The 19,250-nt window shown below is 35.0% G+C and overlaps 1 protein-coding gene across 2 annotated transcripts in view; it reads right to left on the reverse strand.

Moving 5' to 3' along the window:
• Rbcn-3A (rabconnectin-3 alpha) overlaps window positions 1-19,250 on the reverse strand; it is a 153,068-nt gene that overhangs the window by 89,899 nt on the left and 43,919 nt on the right. For both annotated transcript variants that reach the window (XM_089250267.1, XM_089250266.1), the window contains exons 17-22: window positions 15,717-15,863; window positions 13,720-13,969; window positions 11,388-11,554; window positions 9,333-9,478; window positions 2,518-2,630; window positions 1,880-2,379 (exon numbers count right to left, since the gene is read on the reverse strand). In XM_089250267.1, coding sequence (XP_089106393.1) covers window positions 1,880-2,379; window positions 2,518-2,630; window positions 9,333-9,478; window positions 11,388-11,554; window positions 13,720-13,969; window positions 15,717-15,863 — 1,323 coding nt within the window. The remainder of the gene's footprint in view (window positions 1-1,879; window positions 2,380-2,517; window positions 2,631-9,332; window positions 9,479-11,387; window positions 11,555-13,719; window positions 13,970-15,716; window positions 15,864-19,250) is intronic.

Here is a 19,250-nt window from a genome sequence, read left to right on the forward strand (position 1 = left end):
ATTGTATGGAACTACCTGGACATTGTTTCTCTGAACACATGGATTGGCATTGGCGGGCCAGTTGCTTGGCCTCCCAGTTTTCCCAATCTGTCCTACCTGGACTTTTTTCCCTCTGGGGGGGGGGGGGGGGGACAGCTGAAAAGCATAGTTTATAAGACAGCCATCGAGTCACCAGAGAACCTTGTTGCCCGAATTAGCACCACAGCTGCAGATGTTTGTGAAATGCCAAGAATCTTCTGTGTATGCGATTCCCTCATTGTCAATGTGATGTCTGTATGCAGCTGGTGGTAGCTCATTTGAACAATTTGTTGTTAAGTTTTTGATAATGAAGATTCTTTGTCCATTACTATTTATCTTTACTGCGTTCCCCATTTTCCCCATGCAGGCACCCTCTCACGGCTTACGGCTTGATTTCCGACCCCACATTGTACGGTGCAAGTTGTTTGTTTTGGCAAGTTCTATCACCTCTTACAGTTCTGACCAGCAGTCTAGTTACACCCTGTATATGCATATACGTTAACCAAATTATTTAATAATTGCAATTTATACAGTAGCCCCTTGTTACACCATGGCTTGTTTTAATGTGAATTCAAATATTTTGTGCCTTTTATTAGATCCATCATCAAAATTTTTACAGTATAATCGGAATGTGATATGCGTTCTGTAAAATTGTTGTTTCAACCTGACAAATCTCTTATTTGAGAACTTTTGCCCTAGAAGTCTGATAGGATTAAATTTTTTGATTACGATTAAAAATTGCCAAAGCAATAAAGTTTCAGTTTACAGTATATGCTTGGTGATGGCCATTCCAGTTAAATTGGTATCAGCAGAAAAATGCAGGTCACATTTTCATGCAATAGTTTCACTAATACGAGACCAGTCACAAAAGCTCTGCAAATGGCAGCACTACACATAACAAGCATTACACACAAACAAACTTCACATTCGGTTCACAACACATGCACGTGCAGCTCCCAGCATGACCAAAGTCTTCAACCACCTGCTAAAATCTTTTCATTGAAACAGAGCGTCAGGCCATAGATCTGGTTGAGTCACAAAAGCTTATGATCTCGCTTCCAATATAAGAATAATGATTTCTTTACAAACATTATGTGTTCCAGTAACTTGAAAAACATTTATTTTATATACAGGGTGAAAACTAAAGTCTGTTTCAACTTCAATCACTTGTGAACAATTCCTTATAGAAACATACTTTCAATTTAAGTAGTCAAATAACGTGCCCATTTTAGATATGTTGTTTATTTTAATAAGGACCATAAATATATCAAGATGCAAAATTTAATTTTTTATACTGTTCCCCTCTATCCTCTAACTTTCAAGTAGAAAATTGTCTCTCTCTCAAGTCCAAAGAAATAAATAAAAAATTCCTATGTTTCTAAGTACAATATTGGCCAAGATATTCAAATATCACTTAAAATGAGGTAAAAAACAGCATACACATTGAGGAACAAGATTGTTCTACGTCCTTAATGTTTTATACATGGTTTTTTTCCTAATTTTCTGCAATTTTTTAACTCAAAAATCTTGGATACTGCACTTTGAAACATGGACATTTTTTTTGTTGAGCTTAGAAGAGACAGGGCAACAAGCTTCTAATTGGAAATTAGAGGACAAGGGCCCATATTAAAAAAATAAATATTGTATCTCAGTAAATATATGACCCTGAGTAAAAGAAATGGCATATCTAAGATGGGAACATTATTTGAATAACCTTTGTAACTGAAAGTGTTTTTGTAACCAGTGGTTCAAGAGTTATTTGAGGTGAAACAGACAAGTTTTCACCCTGTATTACAAAGTTAATTCTGCACTAGATGATCATAAAATGTGTGTTAAAACCCAAAAACAAAATTTATGATACCTTTGAACTTATCACCACTGTCAAAATATGTGACCCATCCTCTGCAGATGCCCAGTCAAGTTGTACTGATGACTTTTGAGTGAGAATACACTGATTTCCCTGCTCCGTAATTGCTTGCCTCAGCGTTTGCAAGGTGGTGTAACTTGGTACAGACAACAATCTTTCAAGAGGAGCTTTATGATCTTTGACTGTTTCATCTGAAGAAAGTTTATGGATCAGAACTTCAGCTGTTCGTTTATTTTTCTGAGATGTACTGTACAAACTGTCTAAATTGACCGGAGAACATGACGTCGGTTCTGGCAAGTTTATGTTCCTGAGATTAATTGTATCCTCTAGCACCCATTCAGATCCTCCAGTTGACTCACATTCGAAAATTGCCACACCTATATTAATAAACCTTCCAGGTGGCTTTTCTGGTACATTTTGGGTATATGAACGTCCATGTTTGTAGGCACATGCCATCCTTCCACTGTATGCACAACTGACATAAAGAGGTTGACCTGGAAAATAGGGAAATAAGAAATTCATTTAGTTTTCCAAAGTTAAATTAAATACTTAATTTACACTATACTACATGCTTTACACTATATTTTTTGCATAAGACAAAGTGACAATCATGTGTGGAATGCATTATATACCAAATACTTGAACAGAGCTGCTTTTCTTGTTAAGCATCATTTCCCATTCAACCCATGTATAACTAGGTGTACCATTCCCATCTGCATCTTCTACATATTCACATTTCCAAAACCTAAACAGGAGAAAGAGGAACAAGAAAAACTTACTTTAAAAATACTTATCTGGAAGCAGAAAAACCTGTTTAATGTATATCTGTGTTGGAACACAAATTTATTTTAAGCAGGTTATAATAGCCATGTCATGGTTCGTACTCTTCGAACAAAAAAAAATTCAAGGACTATTCAAGCACTTTTCAAGGTAAAACTTAAAAATTCAAGGACTTTTTTTACAAACGCATATTTTTCACATGAATAGGCACATATTTAATTTTGATTAAAACTTTCAGAGATTACATTTCTACCTACTTTATTTCACATCATCCGTAATGAATAAAGGAGGCCACATACACATATATATCATACAAAACATATGACACATCGAATAACACAGTTCGTGCCTGTCAATTTACTCATTGAAACGTTTAGTCTCTAAATATTGCAATTAATTTTCTTTTAAAGACTAAAAAAAAAAAACTCTTCGAAAGGTAGAAGAAGATTAAATTATTTCTTTCATTAATTCTAAATTTACTTATTTCATTAATGCTGAAAAAATTTCTTTCGTTAATGCTGAAAAAATTTCTTTCGTTAATTCTGGAATTTTTTCATTAATTCTGGAATTATTTCTTTCATTACTTTTGGAATAATTGCTTTCATTACTTTTGGAATAATTGCTTTCATCAATTCTGGATTTGTTTCTTTCGCTAATGCTGAAATTCTTTTTCATTAATGCTGAATTCTTTTATTGATTCTAAAATTATTTAATTAATTCAGGAATTATTGCTTTATCAATTTTGGAATTATCTCTTATCAATGCTGAAATTGTCTTTCATTAATTCTGGAATTCTCATTAATTTTGGAATTATGTTTCATTAATTCTGGAACTATCTCTTTCATTAATTTTGGAACTCTTTCATTAATTTTGGAATTATCTCGCTATTAATTTTGGGAACTCGTCATTGATACTGAAACTATTTCTTTCACTTGTTGTTTTAAACTCCTTTAAACAACTATGGATGCCATTAGAAAATAACGGAGATGCGCCGACATTCAACGCGTGACGGGATCTTCCAAGGAATGATGTAGACCACTGACGTCATACCAGCGCCGGTACTAGAGGCCGCGGGGGGCAACTGCCCCGGATGGCAATTTTTAGGTGAACACCGTTATAAAATTATCAAATTCCGAATTGGTGGGGGCGGCAGTGCCGTCTTAATGCATGGGCCCACCCGGGCACGGCCCAGGGGCCTCAAGAGAAGAGGGGTCTCAGAAAAATGAGTAGTTGAATTATTCGAAAATTTGCTAGGTAGGGCCTCAGAAAAATCATTTGGCCCGGGGGCCCATGATACTCTAAAGATGGCCCTGGGAGGCGGCAAGTCAATACAGAAATCCTAGTTATGGCCCTGCGTCATACTTTCTCCAGTAATATAAACTCAATGGATTTCAGCGCAAAATTCATTTCATTCATTATAATTCTGGAACTATCTTTCATTAATTTTGGAATTATCTCTCATTAATTTTGGAATCATATCGATATGATATATCAATTCCTTTAAACAACTATGGATGCCATTAGAAAATAACGGAGATGCGCCGACATTCAACGCGTCACGTGATCTTCCAAGGAATGATGTAGACCACTGACGTCATAGCAGCGGCGGTACTACAGGGCACGGGGGGGGGGGGGGGGGGGGCAACTGCCCCGGGTGACAATTTTTAGGTGAACACCGTTATAAAATTATCGAATTCCGAATTGGTGAAGGCGGCAAGACAATACAAAAATCCTAGTTATGGCCCTGCGTCATACTCCCTCCAGTAATATAAGCTCAATGGATTTCAGCGCCGATTCACCCATTGAAGCACAGCTTGCATTGGGTGGCATTTTTGTCTGGCACACTGAGCTACCAATCTTGATAGAAGGGATTTTTCAGCCACAAGTAATTAAAGGTACACACACTTGCTACTCATTTTTTGTTTTCTTTCTTTAAAGAACTTTGTACAAACGCTTCACATCATTCCTAAATATTTTGTTGACAGCATGGGCAGAGATACGGGGGGGGGGGGGGAGGGGGCCAGCGTGAAAGCTGAAGTTGACTGATCTAATGCATATATGAATTGACATCATCGTGCCCCCCAGAAATAATGACCGTGCCCCCGTTATTGCAATAGATTCTAGAGCAGAAGGACTTCTTTCTACTCTAGGAGGAGGTATTGGTTGTTGGGGGGCCAGAGCGTGCTAACTGAGCTGAAGAAAAAAACCATGATTGAAAGTTCATTTTGAACTCTAGCTTTTATTCCATAATATTGTGTCGGGCCGAGCAGTTCCACGTGCACAGAGAATAAAAAGGGAAAAAACATTCCAACATAGGTTTTTTGTGCCGCATGAACCGAACTGGATCATTTCGCGTCTACAGAAACGCATTACATAATCACACTGCGCGTTTGTGTATTTCTACTGTGGCGCATCTGCAAGGAAAAAAAACACGATCATTTACGATCATAAAAAAAATAAATAAAACAGCCAACAAATAACAACCGGCAATCTCCGGGGGGAAAAAAAACAAACCCGACATACACGCGGGAAAAAACCAGCCTATTACAGTGTAAAGCCAATACCTTCTAAAGCAGAGTGTGTGGGACTTGCTCTAGAAGGTGTTGATAAAGCCGAGCTCCCGTGAGGGTGAGAGCACACCGCCAGCGATTTACATATTGCGTCAGGCCGAGCGGTTCCACGTGCACAGAGAATAAAAAGGAGAAAAACATTCCAACATACGTTTTTCATGCCGCATGAACCGAACTGGATCATTTCGTGTCGACAGAAACGTGGTACATAATCACACTACGCGTTTGTGTATTTCTACCGTGGCGCATCTGCTACTCTGTCATCTGCATGCTCCGGTTTGAAGGGAAGCATCGAGCTCGATGAAGGGAAGTGAAAAAAACAAAAATGAAAAGAAGATCGGTAAAACAAGTGGCGCACAACTCCTCCAGAACAATACCTTCTAAAGCAGAAGGTGCTGCTCTAGAAGGTGTTGTCCAGAAGCAGTCGGCCAATCATGCCCGATGTAAAACACTGCCGTGAGGCTTGTTGCGCTCTCTAGGAAAACAGTCAAACTTGTTTTCTTATTATTGGTGAGTGGACGTCGTGTCACGCTGGGCGATTCACTTTGCACACGGCACAGAAAATCTGCTCCTATGAAAACCCGGCTTAAGAGTAACGGGAAAAAATGTGCTTTAAATCCAATTATCCAGGGTTATTGGCTGCTAAGGCTTTTTCCCTGTGCTTTGCACTTTTTTAAGGACGTCACTTACGGAGTAAAAAAAAAAAGTGGCGAAAACTATTTCGGAAAACAAATTTTTCAAGGACTCTCACAGAATTTAAAAAAAAAAAATTTTTCAAGGACTTTCAAGGCCTTGAAAATGAACTTTTTTTTTCAAGACTTTTCAAGGTTTTCAAGGACCGTACGAACCATGCATGTATACATCTGTAGTTTCAAGTGTATAGTAGGGAGGGAAAAAACTTAGAAAGCATGAATATAAACTTGGAAAGAATCACTTTTCAATAAAAAAAATAGAAAAAAATTCATTTACATAAAAACCAAATCCGAAAATTTTTATGTTGATCTATCTACTCAAATGAATTGAAATCCTTGTCTTTTTTGAGGGACAAGTGCATGATATTATAACAAGTGGAAAATGCATAGAGTGGAGAGTAACTTTTTGAATCAGTTATAAAGTAAACTATCTAAAAAAAATGTTCCTTGTTGTTTTTGTGGACCTGATCTATTTAAGTATGCATTTATGTTAAATGAAACAATGGACCTCTCAGCTAATTATGCAGAACAAAATTGACTGGATACCAAACAAAGATGAATTTCAGAAAGAAAATTCACATTCCTCTCTTTGGGGAATCAAACCACTAACTTCTTCACAATCCGGGCATGTGCTCTATCATTAAGCAACAGTGGACAGACATTTTATTCCCTTGAAACTCATGTTTATGCTGAATCAGACTGCACTGTAATAGACAGCCTCTAAACTCTGCAACAGCTAATAACATTACCCCCCCCCCCCCCAGATGGCAACATGTGATGAAAGGACGTGCCTCTGTGATTATACAATAATTATACAAATTACATTACAATTGACTGGACACAAAGCGAAGATTAATTTTGGAAAGAAATTCTAAGGGAAGATAATTGTTCTCTGTAGCTTAATGGCAGAGCAATCTTGGACAGGGTTGTTGATTTTTTTGATTTAAAAAAAAAAAAAAAAATCGATTTATTTGATTTGAATCATGATTTTTTTGATTTAAATCATGATTTTATTGATTTTTTTAAACAAAATATATAATATATATATTACTTACACACTAGTGATTAATCTATGCTTTCTTTAAAGAATATAAAATTAAAGAAATTTTAACTTACAAAAATAATGACTATTTACAAAATATTTTATAACTAAAGATAAAGAATCATACTTGTGAAATATTTCAGAATATTTCATTAAGAAAACGGAGGAAAACACTTCTTGAATAGATATCTTACATCAAGTATTAAATAATTTTTACCCTTTGTGAATAATTGTCCATTTGTTTCATTAGAAACACTAGTTTGAATGCTTTGCCTACTCTTAATCTGCTTCGCTATTTGGAATGAGCTGCACCTTGAAAAAATCCTTTCAACACAGGCATCAATGATTTGGCTGTAGTTAGTGTGTTTACAAGTTACATATCACTCTCTGGAATTGTATCTTTAACAAAAACATTATAAAAACTATTCAAGATATACAAAAGACTGGATGTTGTGAAGATATTTATTATTTGAGATGTTAATTTTTTAAGGAAGGAAAAAACTCTCTGCCTCTACCGGGAGTCGAACCCGGGTCCCTCGATTGCCGGACGAGTGCTCTGAACCACTGGCTCGTCGTCCATGAGCTATTAGCTGATCGGCTTCACCGTCCATTGCACGGTTCCGTTCGGCATATATTTATGCTCTAGTGAAGGAAAATCTCCTCTGTAGCTTAGTGGCCAAAGCACTCGTCCGGCAATCGAGGGACCCGGGTTCGACTCCCGGTAGAGGCAGAGAGTTTTTTCCTTCCTTAAAAAATTAACATCTCAAATAATAAATATCTTCACAACATCCAGTCTTCTGTATATCTTGTATTAACAAGTGGAGAGCGACATTCATGTCATATAAAAACTATTCCACCCCTCAAAATCAGACATTGTATCAACAAACTTAGGGTGAAAAAAAGAATTTTTTTTAGCATGAAAATGGTTTCAACTTTTCCAAAAACCAGAGTCATATTTTTGTTTGATTAATTCAAGACCCTTATTTCTCTCTTCTTTTGTGACATTAATTCCCGACTAGAAGTTAACACTGATGAGCTTAGAATAAATGCAGCAAAGTGTGCATCTGTTAATGATTGTTCATATCTATTTTTATACTCTGATGACAAAACCTTTTTATTGTTGATGCTTTTATCTTCAATTGCAGCTTTTTCCATGCCAATACACATTCAGCTATGGAGCAGTTGTGTGTGTGTTCCTTTGTACAAAATCTTTAATTTTAGCTATTGGCTTCAGAATTGCAATTATGTCCTTTACATTTCTTTTTGAATCAATATTTAAGATTTCACTAGAGATGTTACTATCTGAGATCTGTGGTCTTCACAAACTTTGGTAACAACTGACGAATTTTTAACATAAGATTCAAGAGAATCACAATAAGTATTCCATCATATCTCTGCAGGAAGACCAATGCACTTCCACCTTACATATGATACCATGATTTTAGAAATGATTGCGGAAGTATCTAAATATACTTGTAACATGCTTTGTTACATCAGTTTTCACCAAATCATCGGCTAACGAGTTTAAAATGTGGGCACTGCACCAATATGTAAGTCCCAAAAAGGCAGGCTTTTTATCCAGAGTCTTTCTAGAAGAAACCATACTTGCAGTAACAAAACTTTATAACAAAACTTGATATGTTACATTAGAAGTTTTCTCTTCTGTTGACTGAACTAAAAACCACATTTGCTAAATAATTTCCAGCATGTGATAAGCCGGATGTGTGAATAGTATCAACATGGATGGCTTTACATAGAATTTATTTATTATGTATATCCATCCATCGCCATGTAATTTGATTTTCGAAGTCAATTTTACATTCTCTAACTTCATCATTGTAAATCTTGGGTAAACATTTATCAGCAAAATTGGTACGACTATGGTATGTCTGATATTTGATATATACATATTAATATACATATATATATATATATGTAATATTATAAAAATATTTGAAAATATATTTAAATTAATTGATATTTAAAATAATTTAATAAAAATTTAAATCATTTTAGAGCTGCATAAATAATTTTATTCAATTACAACAGATAATTTTTCATATCTGAAAAAAAATTGATGTAAATCAGTGATTTTTTTTTTAAAAATCAGTTGATTTAAATCACTACAACCCTGATCTTGGACAGTGAAAGGTTTGTGGTTAAATTTTCCCATATAGCACAATATAAATTTTCTTTCTAAAATTCATCTTCACTTGGTATCAAGTTAATTGTACTTTTGGCCTATGTGTGTTTATTTGATGAAAGCAGAGTTTGTGATCAGATTACATTTTACACAAGAAAATAAAATAATGGATATATGAAAGTACTGAGTTTATGATGTAAGCATAAAAGTGTATGTTTACCTAACATGATAATCAGAACAAGCTGTGCACAAGAGGTAAGGAGCATAACAAGCTGGATAAATATTGGAGGAGCTCAAATGCCCGGCAGCAGGAGCAGCGTGAACAATTTCAACATCAGGAGGTAAAGGCAATACTTGAGAGCAAACCTGGAAAATTTAATACAAATACAAATACAATGCCACAACATGCAAAATGCCCAACAAGGTGGCTGAGAAAAAGATACCCATAGCAAATATGGATGTCATATATTTCAAAAATACAGCAACCCAATTAAAAACACAATCACAAAATTATAAGCAATATATACACATGGATACAATGCCCAGAAAGAATATTATGGTTGTCTTATTCTAAGTATGGATAGCTTCTTGATTTACCCCAACATTCTTATCATATTTCTTTTTAAACATGTCAATTGTGTTCGAATTTATTTCCTCCAGGGGAAAGCTATTCCATTTATTAACAACCCTATTAGAGAAAAATTCCCAGAGACACCACAACCTAGAATCATCCCTTACCAATATCAATACTGGTGTCCCCTAGTAAAAGCAGTCGATTGGCGGTGTACTAAAAGTTATGGTCCATCCTATCCATCCCATTGAAAATTTTGAACACTTCAATTATATCTCCTTGACATCTGTGCTCATCCAATGGAAAAGAAAAGAACATTTCTAAAATTTTTTAAGCAAGAAAGCAATATATATGTGATTAGTAGCCTATGCATGATTTTATGGGGGTTCGTTTTTTACTGAACAGTATACCATAATCTCAGCTCATTCATGTACGCCTATATGTATAATGCATAAACTAATAATTTATTAAAATATCTTTTACATAAAGTATTTCGGTGTCTTTTTTGATGAATTAACCAATTAATGCTAGTTTTCCTTAAGAGAAAACTATAAAACAACCTGTTTTCAGCATTTTTTACCATCTCTAAGAAACTGAATAAAATGCTGATGACATACATCATTGCATTTGTTCACAGGTATTATCACAAACAAACCAATGAACAATCATCACTGTTCATGTATATTTAAGCATCACAAATTTTAAAGGCATAAGAGTCACACTTAGGCATGAGCATTAAAGGATAAAGTACTGAAAGACAAAACTAAAGTTTCTTTATACTTTCTGTAAACATATATAGTGGACTCTCATTGGCCTATCAGTCCCTTAGGGTCACTGAGTGTCTGTGCCATCAGAATGTTATTTTTTGTGGAGTTTTATTGTTTTGTTTTTCTCAGTTTGATTGTATGTTTTATGTGTTGTGTTCAGTCCAATAAAAAAAATTTAAAAATTATAACGACACACCCTCACCTATTCCCCCTCCCATATATTGGAATGAAAACCCACAGGATAGTCATTATATAGAACATTTGAGACTTATTTTACCAGTTGTGGAAACAGAAAAGTCACTAAAATGCATGGTTTGCTTTAATGAGTGCCAAACATTATACACATTTTTCTCACAGCTTTCACGTGAATTTATTCAGAGAATTGAAACATATTTTCTGGTAGTGATGACCCTTTGTCATATAAGAGTAGAAATAAACTATTCATAAGATTTTGTTTTACAGAAAATATTTTACCCAACATTTCACAAACCATTGATGTGGTGATATGGTTTTTAGATAAAAGATCTGTGTATATAGAATTGATTTTCTGTGTGTAAGTATGTTCTCTACACAAATCTACCATTTTAAACAGATCTGTAAAAGTTTTGTAGATCCTTATTGAACGATAGGCTACTTTAAAAGTTCACCAGAGCTGGGCAAATGCCTGAAATGAGCGAAAACTGTCAGGCAACAATGGTTCAAGCAATGACTTTCAAAATTTTTACTTTGGTTAGCATGGTTCTTTAAAAATGTGTTTCAGACGTACATATGCCTTTACAACGGTTTGCCATTTCTTTAATGCTGCCAGTATATGTACAATAGTTTATTCCTTTACAACAGTTTGTCACTTTTTCAATCCTCCCAGTAATTGAAAATAACCCATGCAGAGTATTATAGCTACTATAATATAATTTATAAATTAGAAAAAAAAACTAACTTTTGTGGTAGAGATGCGAAGAGGGGATATTTGGGGCATTGGGTTATTTGCATCATGAGAAGGTGGCTCAGGAGTTTGGCTTCTTGATGAATGGTTAGAATGACGATCTTCGCTCTCTTGAACCAAATTGGTGTCAGGAACATAGGCAAAACTTTGTTCATGATCAGCTGAGGGCAACAGAATAATTAAGGAAAGAAATGAGAAGTAAAGCAATAAAAATTTTAATGTAATGAACTTCTAAGATGAATGATATAAAATGTTTTATTGAGAGCACATATAAGCTTACTAGAGTAAAAATGTTTTAACACACCATCTAAAACTAATCTGTATTGAGCAAAAATCTGCATTAACCTCATATTATGTAATGAGGTTCAACTGTAGTTTCTAATGAAGAGAAAGATGTTTTATTTGAGTATGTAACATCATAGTAATTCTCAAATCTTTCAAAAAAGTGTCATATATACTCGTGTACGAGTCCTTTTTTACAGAAAAATCATATATTGGAAGCAAGGCAGTCATTTCAACTTTTCCAGGGGGGGGGGGGGTGCAAAACACATGTACTCAATGTATATATATATACTTTAGCCGCCTGGCAGTTGAGTGGTTAGGGAACTAGCTCCTCACTGTGCAGGTCTGGGTTCAAATCCCTGTTCGGGCATGGGTGTTTACTAACACTAACAAATTCCCTGGACGGATCATGCTGCTTCCTTGGGAATACATGTGGATCACGTTATTATTATTATTATATACAATTTTTAGTGTATTTTCAAAAGCCAGGGGGGGGGAGGCACTTCTACATGACGGGCCGGATTGGGAGGGTCAACTTATACACAGGCCAGTTTAGGAGCAAGAAAATTAAGCCTGAGTTTTAGTATATGGACAAGTTACGTATATCGTTTAGTAGCTTTTTTATTTTATTACCATATTTAGTATGCCATCAAGAAAACAGATATTATCTTATGAAATTCCTATCATAAAGGTGCTGAGAAATAGCTAAAATAACTCAAAATTCAGTCATATAACTTAACATACCTGCCTATAATGAAATTGTGAACAGAGAAATTAGTAGCTAAAACAAGCACTGGGAGTGAAAAAATAAATTTACATCTTGTGATGATAGACTGATTTTAATGTTGGCAATGAAAAAAATTTTCAGGACAGGCTGCAAAATATCATGAAGAATAATAATATTGTATTCATTTGACCATTTGGGAATATTTGACACTTAATGCGAATGCACAGTAATGACAAAGAACTCACTACTGCTCAAAAAGCATGAAAATGAAAGATTGCAGTGGGCAGAAATGAGATGCATTGAGATGAGCTGAAACAAATTATAATTTCAGATGAGAAAAAGTTTAACTTTGATGACCCTGATTGTGACAGATTTTATTAACATCTTCTAAGGCAAGAAGAAAAGCAGTTCTTTAGCAAGCAAACTGAAGATGCTCATTGCTAAAACAATGACATGCGGGAGCACAAACTGAATAAATTTGATTTACAATGACTATCTATGCAAAACATTAAACAAATTACCAAGAATCACCATATGAATATCTTATACTAATCGGCCTATTCTTAAGACGTTGAGGATAGAAATTTCACCAAAACAATGTCTCTTATAACATCTCTAAATCAACAAAAACTTGATTTGAACATGAGAAAACCTGTATGAAACTAAGGACTGGCCAAGACAAATTTTCAATCAAGATCCTACTAAAAATTTGTATATGCAGTTTTTTTCATATCAAGTTTATGCTACCCGCCCCCCCCCCCCACACATAGTGGTTTCCACTAAATAAGCAATCATGAATGAGGGGAATAATATACCTGTAAGTACATTCCCAAACTTAGTTCCTTTAGTGAAAGAAAAATATTTAATATGGAAAAACACAAAAAAATAGTGGTGCAATATTTCATTCTTATATTTAGATATTTCTTCATAGACCGGGTCGTAATAATTTTTTTTTTTTACAAATTTTCTATTTCAGCTTTGATTGTTTATATGAATATTATTTGTTCATATTTTGGGTTATATACAGTGCATACTACAATATTAGAAATAAAAATGCTCAATTTATGGTAAAATTGAAAAAAAGTAATGTGGTCTAATATTTTAACATGCATGCTGTATAAATCCTTACAGCCTAATACAGCCTTTTGTAACTTGTCACAAAAAAATTTAAAATGATACATTCTGATCTATCAGGCTGCAATTAGATCATGGTTGTGGAACTCAATGAAATAATAATAACACTAAAGAAAATTTATGAATTTTATAAGTTATTCATAAACATTGAAATATTTTTAAGATTTAAAAATTATATTTCACCTTGAATGTTTATCTGTGAAGCAATGACAATCCTCCACATGTGTATAATGGCGATCTCATTGTTTTTTTCTAGTACAACAAGATAAAATGGCTCTTCAAAATCAGAGCTGTGTCTCAGATCTACTATCGCTTGGAGATCAGGTTGAACTAGACCAATATTGCTGTCATCTTTCTCAGAGTTTTTAACAGGTGGTCGACTAGTAATAAGCTGCTCTTGAAACACATGCAAAAGCAATGTGTTTTGCCAGTGCTAGAAAAGAAAACATAACAGGATATATTAATGTCACTTTTTCAGTTAATAATTTTCAAGAAACTTGAAAAAATTACATAGCATTAAACATTTTTTTCCTTAATACTTATGCATGTAAATGGTCAAGCCAAGCACAGTAAAACTTCTTTTGCGGACACCGGTGGGACAAAAAAATTTGTCTGTAAAAGAAGGGGGGGGGGGCTGTTAATCTTAAGGGGTTTGAAAAACATACTTTTATTATGCAATGGGAAATTATTATTTGGCCGTAAAAGAGGGGTGACCGCATTTCTGAGGGGTATCTGTTAAGGAGGTTAACTACTGTAATATATATACAAATACAATGCCACAACAGGCAAGATGCTAAACGAGGTGGCTGAGAAAAAGATGCCCATAACAAATATGGATGTCATATTTCAAAAATACAGCAACCCAATTAAAAAAACAATAACAAAAATTATAAACAATATATACATATGATAAAATATTATACAATGCCCATAAAGAATATTATGGTTGTCCCATTCTAAATATAGATAGATTCTCGATTTACCCCAACATGTTTATCGTATTTCTTTTCAAACGTGTCAATTGTGTTACAATTTACTACCTCAGCAGGTAAGCTATTCCATTTATTAACAACCCTATTAGAGAAAAATTCTCTGCGACACCATGACCTCGCATTGTCTCTTACCAATCGATACTGGTGTCCCCTTGTAAAAGCAGTCGATTGGCGGTGTACTAAAAGTTCATGGTCCATCCTATCCATCCTGTTGAAAATTTTGAACACTTCGATCATATCTCTTTGACACCTGTATTCATCCAATGTAAACATATTCAAAAAAGATTCCTGGAGGAATCTTCTTCTCTCTTCATAAATCAAGCCCTGTGTGCGAATAAGGACACACATAGCTCTTATCTGCACCCTTTCAACCAAGTTTATGTCCCTCTGTAGGTATGGTCTCCAAAACCTTACAGCATACTCCAGTCCTGGACAAACTAAGCCTATATATATATATATTTGGTTTTCTGTCTGTGTGTGTTCTCTATACGAATCTACAATTTTAGATCTATCATTCTCAAATTTTGCATATATGCCAGATGGGACCCAAGTTGAATGATAGGCTGCTTTAAAAGTTTGTCAGACCTGGGCAAATGCCTGAAATGGGCAAAAAAACTGTTGGGAAACAATGGTTTCTCTGCCTCAACAATCATTTTCTGAATGTTTACTTTAATTGCCATGGTTCCCTACCAATGTATTTCGGACATGTATATGACTTTACAATGGTTTGCCATTTCTTCAATCCTGTCAGTATAAGCATAATAGTTTATATGCCTTTACAACTTTATAATGGTTTGACTGTTTTCCAATCCTTCCAACAATTGAAGAAAACCCGGGAAGTGCTGGGTATTATAGCTAGTGATAGGCGTACGCAGAATTTTCTCGAGGGTGTTTCAGATTTTTTTCCTTCTGGGGGTTTACGTTTTTTCCTGCAAAATAACACTATAATCTTGACTCGGGGGGGGGGGGGTTTAGAACCCCCCCCCTTTGCATACACCAATGTAGGTAGTACCAAATATAATCAAAGTAAATTTTTATCAGTATTGCATCCTCCAAAATTTTTATCCCTCACCCCTATTTCATGTAAACTTTGTACTTCTGGATCGTTTTTCAATGCCTCATGACAATAATCATAATAAACTATATTTTTTCAATTTTCCGATTTAATACTCTGAAATTTCTACTCACATGAGTAGCATCAGATATAGAATCAAGTTCTATGATGCATCCAGGCCTGGATGTTGATTGCTCACTGATGACTTTAAAAGTTTCATGCAATAAAGTCCCATGTCTGTAGCCAAGACCAGATGATGTACTGCTACTTTGACTCATATCCTGAAACAAAATTTTATAGAAATATAAGAATTGGTTATCATTAATCACGATACATATATTATGTCACTCTGTAGTTGCTATTTACAAGATTTATAATGACATCCTACAGACATTTAATAATGACAGTTTCTGGATTTTCATTTTTCCAATAATCTAGTAGGAAATTAACCTTTGTGTTACATACATTTTGTCCTTTCTTTTTTTTTTGTCTCGTAAGTTTTGAAAAAATTATTAATAATGCATCTGACTAACAAACAATTTCATGTCATTCAATTCCAAGAGAAGTTTGCGCAATGACATATCTATTGATAAGGCAATATGCATAATAATAATCAATATTGCAACAAATTTTTAATGTTATTTATTAAAAAATAGTTGCTAGTGAAATTATTCTATCATTTACAACATAGCTTCAATATGTTGAGTTACAAAGGTGTAGTGAAATTCAGTACTAGAAAATCCGTAATGGTTGCAGAGCACCAGAAAAATACACAGTCACAACAGGCAAAATGCCCAATGAGGTGGCTAGAAAAAAATATGCCTATGAAAAATATGGATATCATATATTTCTAAAATACAGCAACCCGGTTAAAAGTAATATAAAAACTACCAAACTACCGCATATATTTGTGTATAAGCCGAGTTTTTTTTGGAAACATTTGTTTCTCAAGTTGGCTTATACCTGCCCCCCCCCCACCCCTGCAATCAGTAGTCATTTTTGTAGTAGTGTTCGAGAAACCAGCATTATTGGTATGGGATATATTCAAACCCCACAGAACCTATAATGTCAAAGCTGAGGCAAAGAAAACATCATTGACTTTGATACCAGGTTCGCTAACGTCAATTGTACAGCCTTTAGATGAGCATCAACAAGCCTGAGGGATTTGCGGATCAAATGGATGAGTTCCGATGATAAAGAAACCACAAAAAAGTGGTGCCTTGAAGAAATCTGACATTGGTCTAGTGTGCCAATGGGTTACATGAGACGTGGAATTCTGTTTCCATCAAAATTATCATCTGATCCTTCAAAAAGTGTTGCATCACAATGCAATGGAATTAATGATATCCCCTTTGAAAGGGACAATGGCGATGGACAGCCCAGACGAAGATAAAAACGGATAGAAAACATAAGAATTTTTTTCTCTGAAATGCACAGATTTTTCTGGGTGTCTTATACATGGGTTTTCAATTTATTGCGGTTTTGGACTAAGGACACTATCTTGAATGACTCCTGTCGAATTAAAGAATCCCCCCATTCACAATAACTTGTTGAGACTTATCTTTTAACCATGAATCTATCCAATTCAGCAAGTTGCCCCCAATCCCAATCTTGTGTAAACTCCTCAAGAGTTTACCATATTGGACCCAATCGAATGCCTTCTGGAAATCAATTTAAACAACATCTACGTTTTTGCCCTTACCCATAGCTTTAGTCACGTGATCATAGAAGCAAAGGAAGTTAGTCACACATGACTTCTCCTTCATAAACCCATGCTGATTATCTGACAACGCATTCTCATCTATCCACTTCACCAATTGCCTTTTGATAATAATTTTCAAAATTTTCGAGAGTGAGTTTGTCAAACTCACTAGACAATAATTGTGGACACATTCTGTCTACTACTCTTTTTAAGTATTGGAACAACATTAACAAGCTTCTAATCTCTTGGGATGATACCCTCAGCAACACTATTCCTGTAAATCTGTGATACTGACCCCAACAATTCATTAGCATATTCCCTGAGGACCCTAGGATAGATATCATACTGGTGCTTTGCTTGCACATATATTTTTTAGGTGATTTAGGATTTTATCACCCCATGCAACACCTGTACATTGAATAGCATTTTCTCTATTAAAAACCGATGTGAAAAAGCCCTTGAAAGCACTACACATGCCTACATAAAATCTTATACTACTATCTCTCTACCCTAGATCCTCCTATCATGAGGGGACCTTTGCATCCATTATTGATGTACTTCAAAAATGATTCTGGGTCAGAGAAAAATGTTATCTGCCAACCTAGATATACAACTTCTTTTTTACTATACCTTATCACTTTCTTCAACGCCCTTTTTTATCAGTAAACAATGACAGGTCACTTCGTCCACTTTCATACTCTCTGAACACTGTTTTCTTTACTCTCTGAACACTGTTTTCTTTACTCTCTGAACACTGTTTTCTTTTCAAGGTAAAGGTTATGTATGCTATCTGTGAACCATAGGGGGACCTATGTACAAACACGCTTTTGTCGAACAAAGGATATTACAAGATGGTATTTTTTTGGCCCAAAATATACTGAGAAATTCAATTTTCTGGATATTGTGCCAAAACTAATATTTGGAAACAAAAGCTAGGAGGAAAATCTGGTTAGCGCACTTTCCCGGTATGCAAGTGGACCCACGTTCAATTCCCGGAGGAGACAAATCACTTTTCTTTCCAAATATTAGTTTCAACATAACATCCAGAAAATTCGATGTATATATTTTGGGCCCAGAAAATACCATCTCTTAACACAAAAATGCCAACCCGGGCGAAAATTGCTATAGTTAAGGGAGAATGCTATGTCTCTACTCAGCGCTTCATGCTACTAATGCGTGTTATAAGGAATTGAAAGTGTGTCTCTGGTGTATTGGTTAGCACACTTGCCCAGTATGCAAAGGGACCCAAGTTCGATTCCTGGAGGAGACAAATAACTTTCTTTCCAAATATTAGTTTTGGCATAACATGCAGAAAATTAGATTTCTCAGTACAAAGGGTATGATGTAGTGCAAACCAGAGGACAGCTTCATACTAAATTCTTCCCACTGATTTATCACTCCTACTGATTCCAATCGGCCTTTGAAAACTTCCGCTAACCATTCTCTGAAAACATCAAAGTTAGTTCTCCGAAAACAAGGAACCAGTCTTTTGTTAACAACCTTATCTGAAGAAAAGTTACAGAAAAAAATAACGACACAATGATCACTGGAAGAAAACTTGTCCCCCACCGAAACATGTTCAACAAGATCCTCGGAACTAGTGAGAACTAAATCCAAAATAGCAGTACTCCTCATGGCTTCTGATACATGCTGTTACAAAAAATTATAGAGCACCAACTTAAGTCTCTTTCATACTGATCTCTAGCTAAAAGGCTCTCCCAATCGATACCCAGGTAATTGAAATCCTTTAATATGACAACCCTTTTATGCTTGCATGTGTAGGAAATTTCATTATGAAGTTTGACGATATAGTTTGGATCCCTATTCAGCAGATGGTAACAAACCCCCAATAAGTTTATGATGCCTTTTGTTTTCAAGCTCAACCCATGTAGTTTCAATAACACTTCTCTGCACATTAAACTCTCTAGCCTTCAAATATGATTTCACGTATATTAAAACTTCACCC

Source organism: Pholcus phalangioides, unplaced genomic scaffold (assembly GCF_987345545.1).
Source record: "Pholcus phalangioides strain wild (caught in Gottingen) unplaced genomic scaffold, Ppha-v1.0 ptg000003l_1, whole genome shotgun sequence".
NCBI lineage: Eukaryota > Metazoa > Arthropoda > Arachnida > Araneae > Pholcidae > Pholcus > Pholcus phalangioides.